At 36.1% G+C, this 25,309-nt stretch overlaps 9 protein-coding genes across 9 annotated transcripts; 4 read left to right on the forward strand and 5 right to left on the reverse strand.

Moving 5' to 3' along the window:
* Positions 1 to 319: 319 nt before the first annotated feature.
* Positions 320 to 1,179, reverse strand: PHYBLDRAFT_68093 (hypothetical protein; the record flags this gene model as incomplete). The annotated part of the gene is made up of 3 exons (XM_018441885.1): positions 320 to 534; positions 699 to 888; positions 1,072 to 1,179. 3 exons carry the CDS (start codon positions 1,177 to 1,179, stop codon positions 320 to 322), a joined length of 513 nt encoding a protein of 170 aa, XP_018295136.1.
* Positions 1,180 to 6,700: 5,521 nt separating this feature from the next.
* PHYBLDRAFT_142611 (hypothetical protein) lies at positions 6,701 to 7,708 on the reverse strand (the record flags this gene model as incomplete). The annotated part of the gene is made up of 2 exons (XM_018430841.1): positions 6,701 to 6,863; positions 7,620 to 7,708. The coding sequence occupies 2 exons, from the start codon at positions 7,706 to 7,708 to the stop codon at positions 6,701 to 6,703; spliced, it is 252 nt and encodes an 83-aa protein (XP_018295137.1).
* Positions 7,709 to 7,995: 287 nt separating this feature from the next.
* Positions 7,996 to 11,347, forward strand: PHYBLDRAFT_131848 (hypothetical protein). Its single transcript, XM_018429445.1, has 11 exons — positions 7,996 to 8,110; positions 8,166 to 8,293; positions 8,384 to 8,598; positions 8,674 to 9,046; positions 9,140 to 9,388; positions 9,450 to 9,604; positions 9,684 to 10,061; positions 10,120 to 10,403; positions 10,479 to 10,720; positions 10,793 to 10,888; positions 10,969 to 11,347. The coding sequence occupies exons 1-11, from the start codon at positions 8,018 to 8,020 to the stop codon at positions 11,180 to 11,182; spliced, it is 2,427 nt and encodes an 808-aa protein (XP_018295138.1). The 5' UTR covers positions 7,996 to 8,017; the 3' UTR covers positions 11,183 to 11,347.
* Positions 11,348 to 11,668: 321 nt separating this feature from the next.
* On the forward strand, positions 11,669 to 15,519 carry PHYBLDRAFT_180322 (hypothetical protein; the record flags this gene model as incomplete). Its single annotated transcript, XM_018438296.1, has 10 exons — positions 11,669 to 11,713; positions 11,856 to 11,980; positions 12,058 to 12,265; positions 12,455 to 12,547; positions 12,630 to 13,044; positions 13,164 to 13,342; positions 13,497 to 13,638; positions 13,722 to 14,039; positions 14,126 to 14,228; positions 14,305 to 15,519. 10 exons carry the CDS (start codon positions 11,669 to 11,671, stop codon positions 15,290 to 15,292), a joined length of 2,616 nt encoding a protein of 871 aa, XP_018295139.1. The 3' UTR covers positions 15,293 to 15,519.
* Positions 15,520 to 16,007: 488 nt separating this feature from the next.
* PHYBLDRAFT_68089 (Zn(2)-C6 fungal-specific transcription factor) lies at positions 16,008 to 18,069 on the forward strand (the record flags this gene model as incomplete). The annotated part of the gene is made up of 5 exons (XM_018441884.1): positions 16,008 to 16,082; positions 16,258 to 16,291; positions 16,372 to 16,598; positions 16,668 to 17,387; positions 17,497 to 18,069. The coding sequence occupies 5 exons, from the start codon at positions 16,008 to 16,010 to the stop codon at positions 18,067 to 18,069; spliced, it is 1,629 nt and encodes a 542-aa protein (XP_018295140.1).
* Positions 18,070 to 19,408: 1,339 nt separating this feature from the next.
* PHYBLDRAFT_185942 (hypothetical protein) lies at positions 19,409 to 20,258 on the forward strand. Its single transcript, XM_018439172.1, has 4 exons — positions 19,409 to 19,429; positions 19,487 to 19,604; positions 19,677 to 19,733; positions 19,831 to 20,258. The coding sequence occupies exons 1-4, from the start codon at positions 19,425 to 19,427 to the stop codon at positions 20,041 to 20,043; spliced, it is 393 nt and encodes a 130-aa protein (XP_018295141.1). The 5' UTR covers positions 19,409 to 19,424; the 3' UTR covers positions 20,044 to 20,258.
* Positions 20,259 to 20,565: 307 nt separating this feature from the next.
* Positions 20,566 to 21,260, reverse strand: PHYBLDRAFT_68087 (hypothetical protein; the record flags this gene model as incomplete). The annotated part of the gene is made up of 3 exons (XM_018441883.1): positions 20,566 to 20,800; positions 20,879 to 21,207; positions 21,246 to 21,260. The coding sequence occupies 3 exons, from the start codon at positions 21,258 to 21,260 to the stop codon at positions 20,566 to 20,568; spliced, it is 579 nt and encodes a 192-aa protein (XP_018295142.1).
* Positions 21,261 to 21,427: 167 nt separating this feature from the next.
* Positions 21,428 to 22,183, reverse strand: PHYBLDRAFT_123089 (hypothetical protein). Its single transcript, XM_018428907.1, has 3 exons — positions 22,092 to 22,183; positions 21,922 to 22,013; positions 21,428 to 21,861 (listed from the first exon to the last, which is right to left on the reverse strand). The coding sequence occupies exons 2-3, from the start codon at positions 22,000 to 22,002 to the stop codon at positions 21,532 to 21,534; spliced, it is 411 nt and encodes a 136-aa protein (XP_018295143.1). The 5' UTR covers positions 22,003 to 22,013; positions 22,092 to 22,183; the 3' UTR covers positions 21,428 to 21,531.
* Positions 22,184 to 23,235: 1,052 nt separating this feature from the next.
* PHYBLDRAFT_123093 (hypothetical protein) lies at positions 23,236 to 25,211 on the reverse strand (the record flags this gene model as incomplete). The annotated part of the gene is made up of 6 exons (XM_018428908.1): positions 23,236 to 23,709; positions 23,904 to 24,312; positions 24,392 to 24,660; positions 24,803 to 24,861; positions 24,941 to 25,025; positions 25,145 to 25,211. The coding sequence occupies 5 exons, from the start codon at positions 25,209 to 25,211 to the stop codon at positions 24,142 to 24,144; spliced, it is 651 nt and encodes a 216-aa protein (XP_018295144.1). The 3' UTR covers positions 23,236 to 23,709; positions 23,904 to 24,141.
* Positions 25,212 to 25,309: the final 98 nt, after the last annotated feature.

Genomic DNA, 25,309 nt, shown 5'->3' on the forward strand with positions numbered 1-25,309 from the left:
ATATATATAAAAAAAGAACAAGGAAAAGTACAAGAAAATAATAGAAATAGATTGTCTAACGAGCAAAGAGTCAAATCGGGTGCTTGTCTGATGGTAGCCACGGCTTTGAACACTAAAATTTCAGAAAGAGAGAGAGAAAGAGAGAGTAGCGCAATGACCACAAAAATGATATAAGCTGCGGTGGAAGTCGGCATGAGCATGTTCAGTATCTGAAGCTTGCTAGGTCAGTAGAAAATAAAGTATCAGAGAGTCCACTATAGAGTGACAGGCAGGATACTTGGGACTAGTTGAAAACGAGAATGTATGATGAAAGACGAACTCAGCGGTGGAGGAACCCTCTATTATAGGACTTTGCACAACTGAGACAGCGCTTTGTAAGATATAGTCCACCGCTAAAATAGTTTCCAAGAAATGTCAGCAGGTTTCGGTGAACGGAGCCAGTCTGAGCTTTGTGGAGAGAATGGTAATTAATCTGGAAAAGAGACAGGAGAGAAAGGAAGTCACCCATAAGACGAGAAGAATCCACTGTAGTTGCTGTTGGCGATGCCGTAAACGAAGCAATTAAATAATATATTTGTTCAGGTTTCTGGCTTGTTTACCATTATTTCAATTGAATGTCAAATCACACTGCGAATTCTCGTCGATTTTTATAGCAAATCCTAGCGCAACCCTCATTATCAACCACAGTGCGAACTTACATTTTGGATAGATCGAATTACTTCCATATTTCAAACACTTTGTGAACATAGTCAACTCTTGGGCTTTCAATGGTGTAAAATTCCAACTGAAGAGCATACGGGGTTTAATCTTTATCCTTGTATATGGGAAAGCAATGCTGCTAATAAATACCATGGTAGCATAAACTATAACAATTATAATCGCAATCGGCTAGTAAGGGAAGGATAAAGCAGGTATAATGACAACAAAGAATATTGAGCACTCCAAAGACGCCGCAATCAGAACCGTAGATATTTCGACCAAACTGCTTGGTTTCGTTATAAGACGACATATTTTTGCCTCATTCGCAAATCTTTGCCGCATAAAACATTTCTATGTACAATGCATTTGTACCACCATCACTCTTTTCCACAATTGCCTTGGATCCTGAAAACAATGGTTTGTATATTCGTACTCAGGTGCAATTTGCAGACATCCCAATCGAATATGATAATCGTACATCATAGGCTTCTGTCTTTGAGTTGCATGTCAATCTGTTTATCTCTCTTAGAGAACAAGAAATTTTACTTGTTATCCTCACCAACGAAAACATTGGTCTTATTCATATTGTGGTTACGGACTGTAGCTTGAATATTATTCAAATAAAATAAAAATGCCTACTACCGGTGCTTAGTTGATCTTAGATCTGTATTAAGTTGCTACTCGTTTAAACATACTCTTTGTTTCGACATTTGCCCCAGAATTTGTAAGAATACAAAATGTGACTTCTGGAGTTACTTTTATATATACTTTTTGAGGCTTTCGTACTTTGTTCTTGATAATGTGTCTTCCTCCAGAAATATGTGGCTTTTAACCTTGGTCTTTGCTATTGGCCGGGATTGCTATATTGGGTCAAGCTCATGAAATTAAGCAGGAAGATATACACACTTATATCCCTGACACTCGATATACTTGTTTATGTTATCATGGGTATGAGTGGGTGTAATGTATATAACAATATAGTGACCTTTCATATGATGATGTTTATTCCTTTCATTTTAATTTGGCCAAGGCATCGATTTTGATTTGCCGTGATATTGCATATTGAAATCACTGTATTTGCATAAAGCAAGGCCAATACTGACAGGTTAGAGGGATTAAAAGAGTAATGTTGGTCCTAAATTCCCGGTAAAGCTATGGCTTCCAGAGCAAGGATGTTTTCTTATATTAGGTGAATATAAATGACAGCCTGATTTATTTTACAGAATAAGAATAGACTCACTACACAAAATAATAATGTTTGTGTTCAGGTAACCAGGAAATGAGAATAGTGTAACAAATACATCACGTGTATAGTGGTACGGTCCGGGATGTATCTCACGTTTAAAGATTGAATAATGCAGAGCCCGGTATTTTCAAAAAATTATCTATTTCTATTTTATTTATTTATTTTTATACATATATTTCCACATTAATGTTAACGTGTTTCAATGTTCCACTGATGCATAGAAATAAATACTACATGACTGCAATTATACTGAGTGGATAAAAGAAAACAATTCTGGTAATCGTATGGCTAAAAGGAATTCAATACTCCATACGCACACACACATTTTTATTAGAGACACCAATCACTAGACGATACACTACTGAGTTTTTTTTTGTATAACCAACATACAACAAATATCGACAGACCTGCTACAGGCTAGTTTACATTTTTGGGAAGGGAGGGTAGAACCCTTTAAAGAAATGCTCATCCACTACTTTACTTAGAGAACATTCATTATTATATTTTTAAAAGATAGACAGTATTTGAGTAACTATTGTATTATTTCAGATTGTTAATAAAATAGGTGTTGCATAACATGATTTACACAGAACCGGTTTATCGGTCACGCCTGATATTAATATTCCTTTACAAAAAAAAAGAACACATATCAAAAGTCGTGTATCCAAGATAAATAGATTATGTATCAGATTTGTAACCAAAGCACAGGAACCTCTCTAAAGAACACTATAGATTTGCTTCTACGAACTGTATGTATAAAGCAGCTTTTGGGACTTGGTTATAGCTTATTTCCAACAAAATAACTTAAATTTAAAAAATGCACTTTTATTGATACTAAATAGTGCATATAATTCAAACTTTCCAGCTAGGAAACTTTGAAAATATGTGTACGAAATAAATGCTTGTAATGAAAGAAGGGGTATGTTTAATCTTTAATAGAAACACAGTAGGCCTTTCCAACATCAAGATTATCACATTCATGAGCACCGCGACGGTGTAGACCAGTATTGTAGTCGTAAAGCTGCTGGTTAGATATGTGGTTTTTCTTAGAAACGCTATCACAACTGTCGTGGTTCTGGACAACATAATACTTCTTGCAGTCAGCGTGGGTATGAGGTGCAAGTTCAAGAGTATCTTTCTTTGGCTCGTCTTCTGATGAGAAATCATCAATGCTGTCTTCAGAATCTTCTTGATAATTGTCAGTTGAGGTGAGCTCCTTGATATCATTTGAAGATTCCTTGACTTCTTTTGGAGATTCCTTGACATTGTTCTTGTGAGATTCTTTGCCTTTCTTCTTCTGCTTGGACTCTTTCTTTTCTTCTTCCTTTTCTTCTTTCTTTTCTTCTTTTTTCTCATCGGCCTTGTCCTTTTTTTCTTCGGCTTTCTCTTCTTTCTTTTCTTCCTTCTTCATTTCTTTATCGTGTGCCTTGGTCTCGGCTTTATCTTCTTTCTTGACCTCTTTATCGTGTGCCTTGGTCTCAGCTTTATCTTCCGCCTTCACCTCTTTATCGTGCTTCTTTTCATCTGCCTTCTCTTCCGCCTTCATCTCTTTATTCTTCTCTTTGGTTTTCTCTTTCTTATCTTCTTTGGCTTCTTTCTCATGCTCCTTGGCCTTTTCCTTGGCTTTTTCTTTACTAGCCCGCTTGACAAGATTTAATTCACGTCTTGGGAACTCGTTGAATCCTCCGCGCTCTCTTCCGCGGTCGGCAATACGGCCAGGCTTAACGCAATAGGCTCTTCCGGGAATAGGCTGTTGGCAAAATCTAGGGCTGTCTCCTAGATCATAGTTCCAGTTTTGAAGATCGCGAACTGTGATTCCATATTCGCGAGCAATGGATCCGCAGGTATCACGTCTTGTGGCTAAATCACAGAAGCAATATATTAGGATCTCAATTCTAAGCCCGGAAATTGTATAATCTTACCGATATGCTCTGTTGAGCATGAGCTTCCTGGACCGGCAAAAACTGGAGTGCTCAGCAGAAGTGCAGCAATTGCAAAAAGATTAAGCTTCATCGAATGATGTGGAAGTGGAAAGTTGGATATGAGCACAAGTAAGGATAGAGGTGATAAAGGTATGGAGTAATCGGTTGTTATTAGTCTGCCTTATATACCCATGTAAATGTGTCCAAGTTCTGCTGTTTTATTTATAAGTTTAATATGATATTTTATCCAGACAGCGTTCCAATGAAAGTTTTATTTATTTGTATTATCATTTATTCACAAAATATGAACATATCACCACATATATCAAAGATGTACATAAAGACACCATTTATTAGTAGATGACTTTATAATAAGCCCCCTGTAAACCTCCTTCTTGGTTTATGTAGGTGTTGTTAAAACAACTAAATAAAGCCACATGGAGAGAAAGCCACACAATATTTTTTTTTACTCACAACTGTTCTCACAGAGATACAGCTCTTGTTCTGAATAAGGTATAGTTTTGTTCTATGTTTGCTAAATTGATAATCCATTCAAGGAGTGAGCTTTATATTAAAATACCAGAAAATGGGATTTAGTTAGACCAAAATGCCTTTCTACATTCAAACCCATAAAATATACGCCTACTTTGGATTAGTGTATTAAATCCAACCACCATTTCTTTTTTAAAAGAATAACTATGTGCCGGTAACGATAGCCATTTTAGGGCTTTAATCAGATAAATGGCACAGACCACACAGTTCATATATCTTTATATGAGATTAAGATAAGCCAATATGGTTGTAATTAATGAACTACAACCTAAAGTATTATGAAAAAGAAAAAGAAAAGTATTAGGAATCTGTCCAGCCCATACCTTTACTTCCTTACACAAACATTCTTAGGAGACATAATTAACCAAATAATATCCTTTTAACTTTATATTAAGCTCACAAGGTACTTGCTGTTTCAAATTTATTGGTCACTTTCCTTGGAATGGCTTTAACAAACAAGAGAGCTTAGTATTAATGCAAGAGTATTATTCTACTGAGCTAATGGTAATTATATTCGCAGCTTACAGTTCAACATAGAGACATGTGTCTTCTAATATTATATATATATATGCAGGAAGAAAGCCACTTTAACCACACTGGTAATAATAATTTCATCAGTTTGTTTAATTAAAGCCACCCAACTTTTATACCGTATTACTTTATAGCTCATTGTAGATATGCGCATGCATAAGGTCTCTATTTATTTGTTTTTTCTTCTATAAACAAAGAAGTACATATAAAAGGAATTCTAATAGAAATTATATATATTTACTAGCATGCCAACAGAACCTATATGTTTTCATATAAATTTGGGGAATGTTTTTTTTATGTGCAAAAAAAAAGGCCACCTGTATACATAATTTCCTGACTACACTATAGTGTTTTTTTACTTGAAATTGAGACCCATTTATATTTTTTTGTAGACGAATTAGATTTAATCTTTATGTACTTTTTAATAAAAATTTGGGCAAGTCTATATCTTTTCTTTTAGACAAGATCACTTTGTAAATCAAGACAAGCCTTTGTTTTACATTTGATGACAATGCTTATGAAGGTCACTATAATATTATTTTACTTAAAATCATTGTCCGGTAGGTATTAATCTCAAATAACTTCCATATATACTGGTTCATTCCCCCTCTCATATATATTCTTATTGCTTTCTGTCCTTTATAATAAAAGTAAAAGCCTATTGTGTACATATAATACTGTTCTTCCTCTTAAAGAAAAGGGGTCAATATAAATTCTCTGGAGCTATGTAAAGAAATCTAAGTATGCCTCATTATTAGGTAGCAAACAATTTCTTGAAAATAGTTTATACAGATGTCTAAATGGATTTTAGTATACTAATAAAAATAATACACACATTGAGCAAAAGACTGGAGATATAGCATGGAACTGAATGCAGAGTATGTGTTTTATTGTTTGTTTGTTTTATTGTTTGTTTGTTTGTATTTTTATTAAATAATTTCATGATGTGAATTGTAAATGGGTATACACGCATGCACGCCTGTATGTGTGGTTCTTATAGCATATATCTATTTGATACAATCATACTATTGTTATTATACAATATATACTAAATCAATATATTTTAATTGCCATCCTTTCAATACATGTAGTATGTTCGTACAGATCTCCTCCAGTTGAATGTTACTGAAACCCCTTCCGTATTTCATAGCGCGTACATCAATTGACGGACTGTATGGGTCAAGTTATCCACATGTATTTATGCAGACTATGATGCAACTAATACTTCAGTTTGTTTTTGGCATGAGATTTCTCACAGTCAAATATATCATTAAGAAAGTGAAATAAACCGGATCAATATGAGCTGCGAAAAGGGGTCCGGAAAACTTGGAAGGATTGACGAGAGGATTGAAAAATATAGTAATCTGCTGCCTCACGAGTTTAGGCTTTAGTTCATGTATGACAATCCATAAGCCAAGCCTTGACAGAAACCCACAAGAGTAAAATACAGCTGGGCTGGACTCGTGCTCATTCAATTGGTCAGATAACAAATAAAAAAGCGTCGGCGAAAGGCATATATAAAAAAAGAAAAGCTTGAGGGAACCAAGTGTGGGAAGGGTACTGTGATGATCTGGGGCTGTTTTTAGACCGGTAGTTTTAAGAACCTTTGGTGTTCCTATATGAGAATGTAAACCAAGACTAACAAGTAAACGATTTATCTCAGAATTTCATCCCTTGGCTCTAAAATATTTCATAATAAAAGAACATACACTCCGTATCCCAAGAAACCAACACCAACTCCCAAACTTCGTCATATTGGAGGTGATGAAAGGACAGTCATAGTGAACTCTGAGGGCTTGACTACTAGCGAGCTCAAAGCTTGGATCTCAGCCCAATTGAACATCTTTAGTGGGATCTCGAGAGATGTAGGAGTGATCAGAGAACAGAGATTAATAGCGTTGATAATTTGAAGGCTGTCATGTAACGAGAGTGGTAAATAATAGGTGTCAAACTTGCATCAACATTGACAGGTAGTATGCAACATTGATACCAAGGGAGATAATACCAACTATTTATTTGTTTCTCCTTCTCTCAATAATAATCGTGTTTATTCTCTTGTATTTGAAGTTAAGAGACTTTAGCTATTTTTACTGATAATCAGTTGTATGTTGAAGATATCCCACACTTTATCCCATAATTTTTGTTGGGTTCAGAGGTAGAGATGTATTTGTTTGTGGCTGTATATAAAATAAAAACATAACCTTTTTCATTTAGAACAGTTATTTCTAGCTTATTCTTTTCACAGGAAATATAGTATGACTGTGTTTAACGTTGATCTGAATAATGCACACTGTCAACTTTGCCTTCCCAAGAATTGAGGGAAGTAGAGATTTTGTTATGCTATAGGAATGAAGAGTATTAAAAGGCATTTTACTTGTTGATTCAATATCTAAATCAAAGTACACAGGGACCCTTGGGAAACATTTAGTGGTGGTATACAGAAAGGAATAAAAACTGTTTATTTAGACATTTGTAAGAAATATTGTATAGACAGACTAAATTTGTTGTTTATGCCTTGTAAATATGTATAGAAATATATTCATTTTTGAACTTATGATTTCTGATAAATGAGTGATATAGATTATGGGTGCTTTTCTATGCTTTATGGCTTAGAAAATATATATATTGTCCACACAATAGGTTTGAAAGGCTTCTCTGCATTTGCTTACCTGAGATTAAAATTGCCAATCATTTTATTAGGACCCTGTAAATTTAAGCTGGCTGAAATCTTTAATGCAGGTACTGTACTTTTCAACATTAGAAGAGATATTTATTTCCTTTCTCTAATTCTTCCTCTAATTCAGATATACACTTACATACAAAGGATAGTCTTTAATTTGATATTCAGTCTGGATTCTATTATTATAGGATTGTCATTCATCTGTCTTGCTTTACAATCGCACACAAGCCATTGTGACGTACGATTTTCAGGCAACCCAAAAATAAAAAGTCCGTACGTGTGTCGCGTTCCTAACTTTTTTTTATTTTTTATTTTTTATTTTTTACCTTTGGTTCTCAGTTTCTCTTTTGTAATCACGCAAGCAACTTGCTTATTATCGATTCGAGAATGGCAGACAACGCGCAAGGACAAAGGAACCAAATGCTGGATGAGAAACTTGAAGAGAAAGTTCGATTCTTTCAAGGATTCTTGGACAATGAGGTAGGTCCATAGTTATCCTTGATCTCATCCAATTGACTTTTCTTCTTCCTTATAGAATGTTCAAGGTACTGACAATGGCGAGAGCTACAAGAAGCAAATCAACACAATGCTTGCCAAAGGAGAACGACGATTAGTAGTTAGCATCGATGCCCTTCGTCATTTCAACGCACCTTACACCGAAGAGTAAGTCGACACAGCCGTAACTTTATATTTGTATAGAAAAATATAGAAAAATATGTTATATTGGATTGACATTTTTATGTATCTATTCAGTATTCTCAATAACCCGAACGAATGGCTGCCTGCATTCGATAAAGCACTCAAGGATATCGTCAAATCCATCACCGATCCAAATTTGCATGATTTTTATGACCTGCCATTCAGTGTTGGTTTGAAGGGAAGCTTTGGTGATAACCAGGTCAACCCCCGTTCTCTGCGTGCAATGTTCTTGGGAAAGCTTGTGTGTATCGAGGGAATTGTTACTCGCTGTAAGTGAAACTAAAGTGTGATAAAGTAGCAGGAAGAGAATAACTAAACGAATTTGTGTGTGTGTGTGTGTATAGGCTCTTTGGTTCGTCCAAAGGTAGTTAAATCAGTTCATTACTGCGAAAAGACAAAAACACATTTAATGAAAGAGTATCAAGATTCAACAACACCTGGAAATGCCATTCCTACTGGATCTGTTTACCCTACTGAAGATGACAACGGAAATCCATTGATGACCGAGTTTGGCTTTTCTACATATAGAGACAACCAAAGTATTACAATTCAGGAAATGCCCGAGAGATCCCCTCCTGGTCAATTGCCTCGATCAGTAGATGTTATTTTGGATGATGATTTGGTAGACAAAGCTAAACCCGGAGATCGTGTCAGTATTGTTGGTATCTATCGTGCTCTCGGAAACAGAAACGCTGACCAGTCAAGCTCGATTTTCAGGTAATAAGAAAGATAAAGAGACATAAAACAAATGTGAATTGAAGATATGGATTATGTATTATGGATTATTGATCATTATATCCGTGTAATTAGAACAGTTATTTTGTGTAATGAAATAAGTTTGCTGAGTACAAAAGCCGGTGGTGGTATTGCCGCCCCTACCATTACTGACAAGGACATTCGTAACATTAACGCTCTTGCTAAGAAGAAGAATGTTTTTGAAATCCTTTCTCAATCTCTTGCCCCTTCAATTTGGGGTCATGATTATATCAAAAAGGCTGTGCTTTTGATGTTGTTGGGCGGTGTAGAGAAGAACTTGGAAAACGGAACTCACATCAGAGGGTAAGCTTCACTAATATTGATTCTTTCAAAAATGTATATAAAAAACTAAACAACCGGCTAGTGATATCAACATGATGATGGTCGGTGATCCTTCTACTGCCAAATCGCAGATTTTGCGTTATATCCTCAACATTGCACCTCTTGCAATTGCTACAACTGGTCGTGGATCTTCAGGTGTTGGTTTGACAGCAGCAGTGACATCCGATAAAGAGACTGGTATGTAGAGCACTGTATTTTTTTTTTAGAAAAAATCATTACCTAAATATTCTAATATGACGGTATGAACATTATTAAGGTGAACGTCGTTTGGAGGCTGGTGCAATGGTGCTGGCAGATAGAGGTGTTGTCTGTATTGATGAGTTTGACAAAATGAGTGATGTGGATCGTGTGGCTATTCACGAAGTTATGGAACAGCAGACAGTTACTATCGCCAAGGCCGGTATTCACACATCTTTGAATGCACGCTGTAGTGTTGTAGCAGCAGCCAACCCTATTTATGGCCAGTATGACCTTACTAAGGATCCCGGAAAGAACATTGCCCTGCCGGACTCCCTTTTGTCTCGTTTCGATTTACTGTTTGTGGTGACTGATACAATGGAAGAAACCAGAGATAGACAGATATCTGAACACGTGTTGAACATGCATCGTTATGTTCCTCCTGGATTAGAAGAGGGTACGTTTGTTACGAGGGATTGTTATAACCTCCTTGCTTATATGTATATTTTTTTTAGGTGCTCCAATTAGAGAAGTTATTGATGATATGATGGGAGGTGACCCCGAAGAGGTTACTGTCGATGATGAGGATATCTACGAGAAGTTTAATCACTATCTCCAAGGAGGAGCACGTGGAAAGGCTGGAAAAAATGCAAAGGTTCTTAAGGCCAGCTTTGTAAAGAAGTTCATTTATTATGTCAAAAATAAGGCCCACCCAGTTCTCGGCAAGAAGGCCACTGAGACAATTATCAACGAATATACTTCGCTTAGAAACGACAAAGATGATGATTCAAGAAAGAAGGTGAACTCAAAAATTATAAGCAATATTTCACCAGTAAACTAACTTTGGGTTTTCTCTGTTATACAAAAATTATAGACTGGACCTATCACTGCTCGTACACTAGAGACGCTTATTCGTCTTTCTACTGCACATGCAAAGTCACGATTGAGTAACACTGTTGACGAAAAGGATGCCAAGGCAGCAGCTGATGTACTTAGAGTAGCGATGTTTAAGGAAGTCATTCGATCCAAGAAAACTAAGCGAAGAAAGATGTTGATTGACTCTGATGAGGAAAGTGAGGAAGAGGAAGAGGAAGAAGAGGAAGAAGTGGTTCCAAGGTAAGATTGCGCATACCATTTCTCTCCGCTATTCGCATATTGAATATGTATGTATATTTGTGTGTATTCCAGTTCTTCTGTGACCAGAGGCCAGCCAACCCAAACATACGATCATAGCGACCCAATGGAGGAAGATACAGATATGACTGATGGTGTAACAGAATCAAGGTAAATTGAGTAACATTAAGTGTTTGTTTTCTTTTTTTGTTTTGTTTCAATGTTAATATGAATTGTTTCGGCGTTTTTAGACTTCAACTGTTCCGTGAAAAGGTCAACCAGTTAATTGTAAACAATCAGTTTGGCGATGGTGTTCAATGCGAATTTTCCGAACTGTTCTCGGCCGTGAATAACTCTATGCGCCCTAACCAGGAATTTAGTATGAGTGAAGCTAACAGCGCCCTCCAGGAGATGTCGAATAACAACCAAGTCATGTACAGCGATGACATTATTTACATTATTTAAGCCATGCTTTGCTGGTATTATTCACTTGCATTCTTCTAGCTCTTTAACCCTTATTTATCTTGTCTTTAACTCTATTCATCTCGCTACTTAACTCTATTCATCTTGCCCTTTTTCTATTTGTGTTTTTTTCATTTGTAACATGCTATATAAAATGTATATATATACAAAAAAAATATATAGAAAAGAACAAAAGGTACATAGTGTAGATCCTCCTGATCGCCTTTTATGGACAATATTTTAAAGAGCATTTGGGATTGGTGGAAGACTAAAAAGAGAAAGAGTTTAACCTTTGCCCGTCACACTGCGCCGTTTGAACCACCTCCTTTCCTTCTCCGTCTCCCTTTTTGTGAAATAGGCCGATCTTCTATAGAGAGGGGAAAACCTAAAGGTCTTCATCACTCTCATTGTTTCTTTCATTCCAAATTCATCACTCAAATAGCACTCTCTTTTTTCTTCTCAAGTGGACTTAAAGTGAGCCTTTAGAGAATGATGCGTAAGAATTCCCCAACGCCTAATTCTAAGGCACCTATTGTAAGTACCTTTTTTTTTCATATGAAGATAATTAATAAATCCTTTCATTTCATTTAATTTTTTATTTATTGTATTCTTAATATTAATATTAATATTAACATTAAACAATTGTTCAATCCCACCTATTGTCTTGTTACCATAGCTCACCCCAGTACCAGCCGATATGCAACTTGAGAAAATTGTACAAGCTCCTTTGGTAATGATTGATGCCGCCATGAGGGAATCTAGCCAAGACCTGAATCGGTGGATAGATTTTCTCAAGCGAAGGTAATTAATTGTTGTCAGGGCAATTGGTAAGAATTAAAAAAAATCCCAGATATTAAAAAAAAGTTCAATAAAACCAGGGTTAAACTCGAAGAGCGCTACCATAAAGAACTTGCAAAAATCTCCCAGGATGTTATAACCGACAAAAGTATTACTCAGACCAACCAACCAACAAAGACCAAGACCATGTTTACACAATTTGTCGAAATGAGTGAAACGCTACACTCGCATCGTACTAACTTGACTATATCCATGCGCAATCAAATCGATATTCTCAGTCAACTTAGAGTAAGTTCAACAGCTGAGCAGTTGGCATGATTACCAGAATCCAAATAATAAATAAAAAAAAGCTTGGCCTGACCTACCTACCCAAAATAACAACAATAACAACAACAACAAGAAGAAGAAATATGCACAAAAATAGATTGTATTTTTAGGACCAAGCAAAAAAAAACTAAACTAAATGTATGATATTAGACTCAACAAGATCGACAGAAGATGCAGCATAGACGAAATATGTTCGGCTTGAAAGACCAGTATTTAAAAACTAGATTAGAGGAACTACCTCTTGTAAGTTATTCAATATATATATATATATATATATATATATATATTTAGTTTGTCTGTGTTTAATTTTCCAAATGATATTCAGGCACACGACACATACATGCAAAAATGCGAAGAACTCGAAAAATCTCAAGAGACTAGCACCAACATGACTCTATCTCCAACCACAATGACCCCAACTTCACCATTAGGTCTAGGGTCCTCATTAGCTCGACCCTCTAGGTCTGGGACGTCTATGACACTTCCTACCTCCATCGCTTCAGATGACACAGAATCTGGCTATAGAATGCTTAGTCTGGATGAAGATAGACCCTTGCCCTCAGGGTCTTCGGTGTCTTCTGCTTCATCTATAAGCCCACGATTAGATATACCTGCTTCTCCATCTCCTCATCGACGTATCGAACGATTTATGAAGCAATTCTCGAATCTTACACACCACAATGACCTTGGTCGACAAAACGTTCGCTCTGCTAAATTAAAAGTTGAAGTTGTTGAAGCAGGTAGGTTACATATATATATAATACACAAGGGGGGTTGTCTTCTTCATCTGTTATTTTAGGAGACAATGTAAGCTACAAATAAACAATAAAAATTCATTGCTTTTTTTTTATAAAATTAGATCACGAATATCGAAAAATTGTCCGTAAACTGGATACTTTGGATAAAACACGGGTTGCCGCAAACGATTATGCTGTTAAACTCTTCCGAACCCATTCACTAGAAAGCGCCAAGCATATAAAAGAAATGGTTGATATTGTATTAGCGGCTCAGCTGGCGTACACAAAATCATCACATCAGGTAGCAACAAACAAACAAACAAACGAACAAACAAACGATATTTTGGATGAGATCCTTTAGTCATCTCTGAAAACTTCTTTATCCTGGATATATCGGTGTATTTAAATTAACATTTCAATTATAATTTCTGTTTTTTTTCTTTACGTGTACTTAGATAGTACGCAACGCCCACGAAATAGGCACAAATATGGAACCAGAAGATGTATTAAATGAATGCGATAAAATTCTAGACATCACCAATATTGTGAAACCCCAGTCCGTGTATTACATCAACCGTCGTGTAGGTTTATGTAAAGGTATGGGTCAAATATAATTATTTATATATACTATGCAGATGAAATTGAGTTGGTACTTATCAAAATATATTGCCTATATATAGATCTTATCTTTGGTATTTCGTTAGTCGAGTATGCTCAGATTAAAGGAAGAGCGCCTCCCTTGATCGTGACAAAGTGTATCAATGCGGTAGAAACCCTTGGTGGTCTTGAGAGAGAAGGCATTTATAGAATGTCAGGCAAGAAGAGTAATGTGGAGTTGATCAAACAGAGTTTTGAAAGAGACGAAGAAGCCACTGTGTTTGGCCAGGATGATGTGCCTGAAGAAGTGTTTAGTATTGCATCGGTTCTAAAGATCTTTTTGCGTGAGCTGGAAACGCCTCTTTTCCCTTTCAAACTGGCCGACAGAATAACCTATTCTCGTAAGTACTCAGCCCTCGTCTATTTACAAATAAGCTATTATTATCACTATTTTGATTTGACTTACACAGGGATTTGTTAAAAATAGAAACCGAAAAGGAATTGCGATTGATGAATCTCTTGACTCGTCTTCTGAAGCTCCCTTTTGGAAATTACGAGACCCTGAAAGTTCTGATAGAGCACCTGTCAAGGTATGATGGATCCCCAGGGGTCTTCGCTGATCTTGAGTACCAATTACTTACTTAATTATCCGTGACTTCTCCTTAGGCTGACCAAGAGCGTGGATAAAAACAAAATGTCAATTAATAATTTATCCCTGATCTTCACACCCGCCATCTTCCAAGATCACAATCAGGCACAGCGTTCACCGGGAGATTGGTTTTCGGACTGTGTATTGGAAGATTTAATCCAGAACCATGAAAGCCTCTTTGGTAACAAAGATCTGCATAATGCTTCATCAATTACAGGAGGCATTGAATACGGATTCGAGCATATACATGATCAGGATCTGGATTCATGCGACTTTAGTTTACCGTCACCCTCTAGCTCTGTATTTGATTACTCACCTACAGAGTCTATCAAAAGCCTTAAAAAGGTTAGCTCGACTGGAGGAGACAGTCAAACTTCATTACACACAGACCAAACTGCCGATGGGATTTCAGTCACACAATATCCCCAGGATCTTGAAAGTAATCTTTTGGCAGAACAGAGTCAGAAAGTGCGGAAGGGAAGTGTCGACAGTTTTGTGTCGAAACAACTTGGTATTTTGACTGGCCGGCCCGAGAGATCTTCATCCCGGCCTCCATCTCCGGCCTCCGTCCCGGCTGCTGGTCCAACGGGTGATATATCAGCTACCGTAAATCCTGCTACACCCATTCCTATTCTACCACCTTCAAGACAAGGTAGTCTGGACAAACTCAAGAAATACCGGGCTGTCTCGCAAGACAGAGGCCTCAAAGTCAACACTCGGATCTCCAATGGAATCAACGTATCAGATGTCTCGATTCTGAACCCAAATAATCATGTATTATCACCCTCGCCTGTGCAAGAGAAAAACCTTCGTCCTTTGGTTACTAGAGAGTCTGGCTTGAAAAGTGCTACTATTCCTTCATACGACTGGTTAAATCGTGATCCTGAAGTAGGGCCAACACCTGTACCACGTCTATATCGATCAACAACTACAGGAAAAAAGACTGGACCAAAACGGAAGCTCTCTATTCCTGCTAACCCAATTTCATTTGGGAAGAGTCTATAAAATATTTTCTTTTTCTGATTTATTTTCGTTTTCAATGCTATATATTATTACTACTTGATTCCCTTAACTTAACTTACCTTCTTTTATTTTGTATTATTATAAATCTTTCGACACTACCCCCCAAATATCCTTTATTTTCTCTCCAATTTTCTTCATATACCTTTAAGTATAAATATAAATATTATATATATATATATATATATAAAATAAAAAGCTCGTTCTTTTTCTTTTCTCTTATAAAACTCTAATTTTTTCTTAAACTTGGCTTTTTTTTAGGCTGGCGCGCTATAAGTGTATGTGAAATTTATAAGTTGTGGGACGGATATTAAAAATCCGAGATATAAAAGTCCAAGAAATATATAAAAGAAAAAGGTATATTAAGCATGTTCTATTCTAAATTTCCAAATTTAATCATTCTTATTTTTCAACTTGGTTTAGAAATAGGAAAAGGCTTGTACACGGTATTACGCTATGCGTTGTCCCAGGATAGCGCTTCTTGGGTTTATTTTATTCTTTCGGGTGGTTACACGCCCATTATTTGGCATATTCTCCGGAAGGAGAATTTAAAGATTCCAATCCTCCGAGAAACTCAACACGTGAATTAGTATCTATATAAGAGCTTCTTTTGGTTTTCTTCTTCTACAACATACAGAACCTTTAGATCCTTTTGTAACAAAAAGAAAAGCCATATATACGCACAAATTCGACCCTCAAAATGACGATTGAAAACTGGTCATCCAAGCGAACTCTCAAGGCACACGTTTCTCGAGCATGCGTAAAGTATCAAATTGTAATTCTCATTTTCTCCATTATCTAGTTCATTTTTATTTTATTTTTGTATTGGATAGTAAATTATTTTTTTTGGTTTATTCCTATGGTTGCTTATTGTATAAACCTGTGTTTGATAACGGTGAAATATATATATATACAAGATATCAGTGTGAAATTGACATGTTTATATCAAGGTCAACTGCAGAAAAGCGCATCTAGCCTGTGACAGTGAGTTTCGGAATAAAACCCAAATAGGCAGTATGTTATCTACATTCATATCTTATATATCCGCTTTATGCATACCTCAGACAAAAGACCCTGTCACAGATGCCAGTCAATAGGAAAAGAACAGAGCTGTATCGATGTGGATCATAAAAAGAGAGGAAGACCAAAGCTCAGGTCAAATACTAGTCGTAACTCAAGTGATCACACCCCAAATGAGATTGCATGGAAAAGTTCATCATTCAATATGACAGCATCCATGGCATCCAATTACCCCCAGAGTTCCACCACTTTAAAGCCAACAGTTATCACTGTAATTATAACCTAATGTTTATTATTAGGGCTACTATCTAATGACCTGTTTTCCAATATTTATATACAGATGTTTCTTTCTATGGAAGTATGTTGTGCTAGAGTATCAGATGAGGTGCAGAGTATTCTAGGTTATTATCCACAAGAGCTATCCCATAGATCTCTCTATGAATTCTTAGCCTCGAGTGATAGTACAAACACACTAGGACGTATGCATCGACTCTTGCTAGATAATGTAACAGCAGTTGCACAAAAAGTAGATCCTCGGTACCAGCCCAAGAATGTTTTACCAACCGAACGAACCACATCCGACGTATTCTTTAGTGTTAGTCCAGCAACTCTGTGTATAGTCACCAACGGATCCCAGACGTTTACAGGTACACTGGAGATGAAACGAACTGATGGAACTACAGAATCATTGCAAGTACAATTATATCTTGGAGGAGGGCTTGGTGCAGATCTATACACTCCATCAACATTATCAGGCCTGTACATTGTGTGTCTTCTGACAAGGTTCACCGAAACGAGCACCAACTCAACGGACTCGCCACAGCAGACCAGCTTTGGATTTGATCTAAATACAGACATCTCACCTCCACCCCTTACAACATGGCCTCGCCAAGAAGACACACACTCAATCCACGGTTCTGTGACTCCTCATACAACCACTGTACATACACCTCTTTGTTCGGAATACCGTTCTTATTTGGATAACCCTGATAGAGCAGCCAGTGAAAACACCGATGAAGGAATAGATGGTGACACACAAAAAGAAGAAGCACCTTCAGAGGTAAATATTCCTCTTATAGGTTATATTTCCTGATCTCAGAAAATTTATTTTTGGTAAAAATCAAATTTTGTTTGTTAATTCAATTGTGTGTATGTGTGTGTTATTCTAGCTTTCACAGGCTTCACAGTGGGTTGCAAAGCTACCTTATTTTAGCCCTAAACTTTCATCCAAACCTTCGCCTCCTAGCCATTCCTCATCTCCCAGGCGTATAGTATTAAATACATCTACAATTACGCTGCCAATAAGTCCTGCATCTTCATTTGGCCAGCCTAGGACTATAAGTGGCTTTCAACACCCTTTACTGTCAAATGCAGCTATACATGTTGCCCCTATCACAACAGCCCCGCGGACAACTAAGTTACATTATGAGCAGGGCGGACTCAATTTCTTTAAGCCGTTTATTGAACCTGTTCGCCTCACATTGGGGCACCCTAGTACAGCATCTACTCCCAGCACTGCTAATACAGTAGAAACACCGATTGCTGCAAATAATACGCGTACGGGACAGTTTATTTTACGAGGGTTAGAGTCAACTTCACATTCTCCCATCATGCTCTCCCACCCCTCTATTTTTCCCACCCTTCACAAATCATCTTTCTCTAATCTACCTGCACAAGTCAATGAAAATCGCCCAAGTAGTACAGCGAATAGTTTCATGAGTGTCGGTGCCCTTCTTTCATAACTTACTAGTCAATAATGACTATAATTATATATATATGTACACATTTTTTATAAAAAAAACATTACATAAAATAGTGAATTAATAATAAATTTCATGCTCAAATATGCAATATATGGATAAACATATATAAGCCTCGACTGGTACTCACAAAAAGTAATTCTTTAAAAGAAAAAATAACTCATTAAATATATTAAATTTAATTTAATATAATCTAATCTAAAAAGAAAATCTAAAGTTAAAATATTATGCACGCAAAGGTTAAAGGAACAATTTGTTAATATTCACTGTTTGCCAGCATGTATATCGTATAGTAAATACTTAATGCTATAATATCTTCTTAAAAATTGTTGACCAAATAGTCTACTTTGCTCAAAGTTGTTACCAAATCAGCAGCAAATTCCCGTACAGTTTTTAACACTATTGAATAATAATAATAATAATAATAATAATAATAATAATAATATATATATATATCTTTAATTGTATCAAAATTAAAGAAACTTCTTGGATAATATAATTGTGCGTATTATATTACTGACTATTGCATTCATGCCGTATATGAATAATGGAGTGATAAATCAATATAAAATATGATAATTAGATAATGTACTGATGCTTTCGGCTGTAGCTTGGGTTTTTCTATTGTTAAACTATAGCTGGTAATTAGATATTTGAGTAAAACCTTTGGACCCCATATTACTCAAGCAAATCAATAGTATATATATGATTCCGACTGTTGCCGGTTAATAATAATTTCTGCTCTGCACATCCACACACGAATAGATAAACATATCTTATCAGCTGCCACTTTAGAAAAAATAAGTCGTGCTTCCAATGGTATCTTAGATGATATTTTTGGAGATCCTACCGAAGGCATAGAAATACATAATGTTTACAGCGCAATAATACAGTAAGAGTAAAAAAAGAAAAACTAGTGAAAAATAAAGCGCAATATCTTGTCAGTGCGTACAGTGTTATATATTGCCTTTTGTCTCTTTGAGCTTACTGTCCTAGACTTTTGTTTAGTTAGGTCCGGGTTTCCCCATCGTTTGATGAAGTTTCTAATTATCAATTGAGACATATTCATGCTGCCTTCAATAATTAATAATTCATAGCTTATATTATAAATATTTATGTAGATTATACAAAGGCGTAGATATATTTGATACGATAACTGTGTATTTGAATATCTAACATATAAGAGGTGAAAGGAAGATCTATGGAACACAGAAACATATTTTAAAGGGCGCAGAGTCAAGACAAATTAAGTAAATTCTAAAAGCAGACATAGAAAAAAAAATAGGCCAAAAGGATGGAAGCCAAGCGATAAGTAAGGTGTGTTTAATCGAATCATCATGTGGCACGTAGGAATTACAAGACCTTTCTTAGACAATTCAGTCTCTCATCTCTGTTTTAGGGCCAACAATCGACCAAATGGATCAACCTCAACCAACAAGGACAATGGCTATGTGTTTGAACAACAGAATGATGTCAGGATGCACGAGCTAGGCTCAAAGCTCTCGGTCCTTAAGAATGTATGCAGATCATAATATAAGTAAACAAAGTAAAAGACTTGTAAAATAACCCGCAATTTTTTTTGAGAGTAGATTACACTTGAAATGCAACAAGATGTAGAGGATCAGGACCGTTTACTAAATGAGTCTGTAAGCAACACATTATATGCTTGTTAAGCTATCGGTTTTTTTTTTAAAAAAAATTACTCAAACTATGGCTCTCTCTTTCTCTCTCTCTTTAATTCAGCAAAACGCATTTGGAGGGCTCGGAGACAACCTTCAGAACTCTTTTGGAAGACTGAATCGCATGGTTTCTACACGCCACAAACGGCAGATGTGCTTTTATGTAGGCATTGCCTTAGCTGTGTTTACACTCTTTTATGTCGGGTCTTCTTTGGCTTCGTGGATGCCCTCAACACCGGCAGAAAATCCTGTAGACTCTGGAGAACAGGATATTTAAAGAAACAATTAGTAGTGATGGTTTTGAAGGGGATAATATACAATCGTCGAGGGCCTAACACGCATGCATTCCTGTAATGAAATGTATCTTTTTGTGACGTCTTTAGTAATGGTTTGCTGCTGCATATGGCTTGGGATAAATAAAGAGCTTTTAAATAGGAAGTCTAACAGTTCTAGTTTAATGAACTGTATTCCTTTTTTTTGTTAAAAAAAAGTACTTTTAAGTATGGCATATGAAAAATCAAAACGTCTTTCTGATATGTGAAAAATAAATTAACAATTTGTGCATTAATGAAACTAAAGTAGCATATTTTTGGACAGTGTAAACCAAATTTACGGCTATTGTAGTTATGCTTTTGGGATCTAATCGAGTTTAATTAGGATACTATTTGGTTATTTATAGAAGAGTATGTCAATAACTTTATTTAAAGAAAAAAGGAAAAGAAAAACCCTCAATTAGCTTGATAAAAACAATGAATTGTTCGTGTGTTTTAAGAAAATGTGCGCAAATATCGAGTGTTTATTAGAATAGTTGGCGGATCTTTGAAAAGACCATTTGAAGAATCAAATTTGCCCCCTGGAATACTGCTCCTTTAGCCTTTCCAAGCGCTGCTTCGATAGCTCTGAATTGCCAATAGATGAATATTCCTGCAATAAGCGGAAAGAAAAATGCCACAGTTGCACCCACAGTCTGTACAGTTTCAGCATGTTTTAGTTGATTTTGCACACTATGCATTGATTGAGTCCACGACTTGTGTCTAAGGTGAATAAAGACAGAACTAAGATAACATATCTTTTATATATAAACAGCTACCTATATTTTTACTAAAACTTACCCTTTATTTTCGATAACAGATTCGCAGTTATTTCCATCTTTTGTATTCTCTAATCCGACCTTTTCTGTTTCACTAGTTTCGACTGCAGTAGTTTCTTTTTTGGTCTCCTTATCAACCATGTCTACAGGAGAGTGCACAAAATTATTGGGCTCAGATTTTGATTGTCTTTTTTCATCTTTCGTTGTCGAGATCTTGGGGGGTTCTGTTATCTTGATAGCATCTTTCTTTGTGCGATGATTGGTTTCATTTGATTGTGTAGAAGTAGAAACAGTTGGGGTGACCTTGTCTACCTTGCTAAAAAAAAGAATTAATTGTTTCAGCTTTCGTGTCTGGTAAAAATGATGTATTATTACGTTGAAGAATTTACTAAAGTGTTTGCCATGATTGAGAACAAGATGAAGGTTAATAGCCGAGTACTATTCTATTCACTTTCTCAGTTTCTTATTTATACATTTTCTCTCTTATATATATTGTGAGCAACCTGGTTCTTTGTATTCGAATATGCTTCTGCTAAATAAACATACATATATATTGCCCCTGATTGGCATTATAGTCACAGTACAAGTCTACAAGTTTATTGTGTTTTTTCTATACAGAAGAAGGGTCTGGTATTATCATGAGAGCTATCATAGAATCACCACCCTACAAATTAATTACGATATCTGTCCATCAACAATACTTTCACATGCTACTGGCCCAGCACTGGTAAGTAATTCGTGTCCTTTGTAGGTTGCTATCCGAGATCCATTGGTCTTGAGATCTTGTGAAACTTGTTCAAACACGCGCTGTTTTGGCTTGAGAACAGGATCGGCGGTCCCCATGTTTACTTTAGAGAGGTACACACGCTCGCCCAACTGACTTGTGCTTGGGGGATGAAGTAACTCAACCTTGTCACCCTTACCAGCAGCTAACAACATTCCTTGTGATAATACGCCTCTAAATTTGCTTGGCTTCATGTTGTTTACTACAACCACGTATTTATTCTAAATAAATTGTTAGAAAAAGACAAATAGTTATATATGTACATATAATTAAGCTCTCACCAACAAAGATTCTTTCGGCATATATGGGGCCAGGCCGCTTACAATAGTTCGAGGGTTTGGCAGGGTCTCGGTTGGTTCCATGTTAAGATCCACTATTGATCCACACAAAAAGAGGTATATAAAATAAATACAGTATAAAAATAAATATAGTAATATGAGTTGCAACTTGCCTTGCTCAATGTAGAGATGTCCTGCTTCTCCATGGGATTCTACTTTAAGAATCTTTCCAACACGCAGATCAACACGATGGAACAGATCATCGTCTCCAATGGTAGCTTTAGTTTCTGTATCTACAGTATACTGTCTAAGGGAGACCTTGTTTTTAAAAACAACTGGTCCTGAAAATAACTCAAAGGAATGTCTCACTCGACTTAATAGCATGTTGGAATCTTAAATGGTAACTATCAAAAGCTGTCAGGGCCAACTCCATTTACTGGAACCATTGTGTGACGTAGCTTCCTGTTCTCCGGTACAATGCACAAGGGTATCAATGTAACCTGTAGTTAGTATAAAGATATTTACTTGTCGAACTTTTCTAGAGTGTTTTGGGCTTTCTAATCGTAGTAGTTGATACAAAATTTTTATATCTTTACGCTTAAAGGGGCATTTGGATTAATTGGTTTATTTAGAGTAACTTGATAAATACACATATAACCGTCAGTGATTTTAAGCTCTAAAGAAATGTAGTATTTGGATTAGAAGTCAATATGTTTCAGAATCTAAGATTATATAGAATTTCTTTTTGATTTGATTACGCTTTTCTCTTCTTTTTCACTTATATTTTTTGGTGTATTCATAGTGGCGTGGCTGAATCGTTGGTAATTATCTCAAAGCTTCAAAATATTACAATAAAAGAGATTGGCTCAGCTTTGAGATACAAGTTAAACAAATAAATGTATCAAAAACCAAAAAAGAAATTCCTTGTATGAATTTTGAAAATTGTACAAATCTATTAAATCAGTGTTCTTCTATCATCTTTACAGTATGGTTGTTTGGTGTGTCTATGGACAGTCTCTATCAGTATTTCTACAGTTTAACTATTAATGCATACATGGAATGTAGGCAAATGCACTGTTATAAAATTATCGTGCTTGAATTGCATGTTGTTGAGCATCAAAATAATATTATCCTATCTAAATGTGGGTTCCAATGTGACTATGATGGCAGTCATATTGTTTTATTGGACAGGCTATTGCAAAAAGAGGTACCAAAAGAGGCATGATCGGAAGTGCAAATAACTTTTTTTTTCCAAAACATAATGTCACTCTTAGATGTTGCTGGTGCTGACAAGGTAGTCGATTCCGTCAGGGCAGTCGAAAACATTGCAGAAAAAGAGAATACAGAATTCCAGGTTGAAGACAATGAAATAGATTCCAGACGACTTTCAACAGATTCAGAAAGAGAAATCGCGCGTTTGATGGAGTTGCAGCGCCTTGAACAACAAAAGTTCTACAGCTACAATTCGGATATTGACGGAATGGTTGTTGATGACCTTGACAGTGACTTTGGAGATGCACGCACAGTATCACGACCCGCGATTCCTGAGATGCGGTTCGAGCAGCAGTTTAACCAGAATATTGCAAAAATGGAGGCAGAGGGTGCGTCTTACACACGTATATTCCTGTCTGCTGTTATCAAGGATCAGCTTATTGTACCTTTTATGAGTGGGCTCACATGGAGTCTTGGATCTCACTTATGGTTGTGGTATCGTACTCCATCTCCGAGAGTTGCCCGTCGATCTTCTCCATTCTTGCTTGGTCTGCGACAATCGATTAAAACCTGGTGCTCGTAAGTTTAGATTGCATATTAGCCAACACACACACACATACACACATACACACACACACATATATATATATGCACATGAATACAAATACAAATAAAAATGCAAATGCGAACGTGAATATAAACAAACAAAGACAAACAAACAAAGGGCTTTATGAACAAGTAAATCTAATGTGTTCCATATTGATACGGTTTAGAAATGTCTACAATACCATGGTCCATTTTCCCGCACTCACACAAGTACCTCATACAGCCAATGAAAAATAGCACGATGTAGATAAGCAGCTGTAATAGCTATAGCTATAGTTTTGGCTATAATTATAATTATAGTTATAGTTATAGTTATAGTTATTTTTATTATTTTTATTATTTTTATTATTTTGAATTATGAATTTTATAAAAATAGTACTGGTAGTTCTATCTCTTGGTAATATTCTATTGCTGTTCGTGTTGGATCTTTAAGATATATTGTCTTTCTCTACCTGCTCTTCGTTCCATTACAATCTCGGCACGCATGTGATAGCTCTTCATGATATCAACCACTTCCAAGGGATGATTCTCGTTGATTAAAAGCAAATAGAACACACCGTTTGGCGACAGAAGTTTCTATAAAAAAATCCATTTTGCATGTGTGTCTATATTAGACTATGCACTAAACCAATACTGTACACACTCCGGTGTTTACCTCAACAAATGGAAGTAAGGCATCAATCACCTGTCTACCATCAATACCGCCTGCCCAGGCTGCTTCAATGCCATTACTACCAACTTCTTCTGGAGGTGTGACAGCATAAGGTGGATTGAATAACAAGACATCAACAGAGTGCGTCAGTCGTGGCAAAAGAGAGCCAACAAGAGATGTCTGGAGAGTTTCTACAAGGCTGACACCATTATGCTTTGCTGTTTGTTGAGTAGCCTTGCAAGCATATGGGTTGATGTCCGTAGTTAAATAAACTATTTATATATGCACATATACATATACATATACATATACATACACATACACACACATACATACATATATATATATATATATAAGAGTAATAATATAGATAAGCATACAAACAAACAGTGATGGATGAATCTGGTTCCTTACCTGCATTCTGTTTGCCAATAATCTTTGCCAACATTGCAGTTACGCATCCAGATCCAGATCTAATTTGATGATTAGTTCAAGCTAAACAATAAAATTAAATATACATGTTATAATTATTATTAGTCTTGTTGTTGTTACCCAATCTCTAAGCAAAGTCGAGAATTGTTAGATTGCAACCATGTCGCATCTTCTTCAAGGGCGTCTAACAATAAAAATGTGTCCTCTGTGGATATGCAATACGTCAGCTATTATTATTATTTGTATTATTATTTGCATTATTATTATTATTATTATTATCTTTATTGTATTTTGGGGGGTGCGGTTGGCTGTTTTATGACTCACCTGCAGGTTCATACAGCCTGTCAAAGTCCTTGGTGGTGAGGTGGGACAAATCTGGCGTTGGAATCATGGTTAAAAGGGCTAAAACACGAGAGCACAAAGATTAAGGGGAGGGGAAAGAATCGAGCGTCACGATCCAAGCAAGAAATGACTACAATTTTATTTATT

The sequence above is a fragment of the Phycomyces blakesleeanus genome (genome assembly GCF_001638985.1).
Source record: "Phycomyces blakesleeanus NRRL 1555(-) unplaced genomic scaffold PHYBLscaffold_5, whole genome shotgun sequence".
Classification (NCBI taxonomy): Eukaryota; Fungi; Mucoromycota; class Mucoromycetes; order Mucorales; family Phycomycetaceae; genus Phycomyces; species Phycomyces blakesleeanus.

Coding starts and splice junctions, on each gene's coding strand:
- PHYBLDRAFT_131848 (XM_018429445.1), top strand. CDS start 8,018: ATGGCAGACAACGCGCAAGGACAAAGGAACCAAATGCTGGATGAGAAA. Junction 8,599..8,673: donor CGAGGGAATTGTTACTCGCT/GTAAGTGAAACT, acceptor GTGTGTGTATAG/GCTCTTTGGTTCGTCCAAAG. Junction 9,605..9,683: donor GACATCCGATAAAGAGACTG/GTATGTAGAGCA, acceptor AACATTATTAAG/GTGAACGTCGTTTGGAGGCT.
- PHYBLDRAFT_185942 (XM_018439172.1), top strand. Junction 19,605..19,676: donor AGCTCTCGGTCCTTAAGAAT/GTATGCAGATCA, acceptor TTTTGAGAGTAG/ATTACACTTGAAATGCAACA. Junction 19,734..19,830: donor ACCGTTTACTAAATGAGTCT/GTAAGCAACACA, acceptor TCTTTAATTCAG/CAAAACGCATTTGGAGGGCT.
- PHYBLDRAFT_123089 (XM_018428907.1), bottom strand. CDS start 22,002: ATGGAACCAACCGAGACCCTGCCAAACCCTCGAACTATTGTAAGCGGC. Junction 21,862..21,921: donor TGCCGAAAGAATCTTTGTTG/GTGAGAGCTTAA, acceptor CAATTTATTTAG/AATAAATACGTGGTTGTAGT.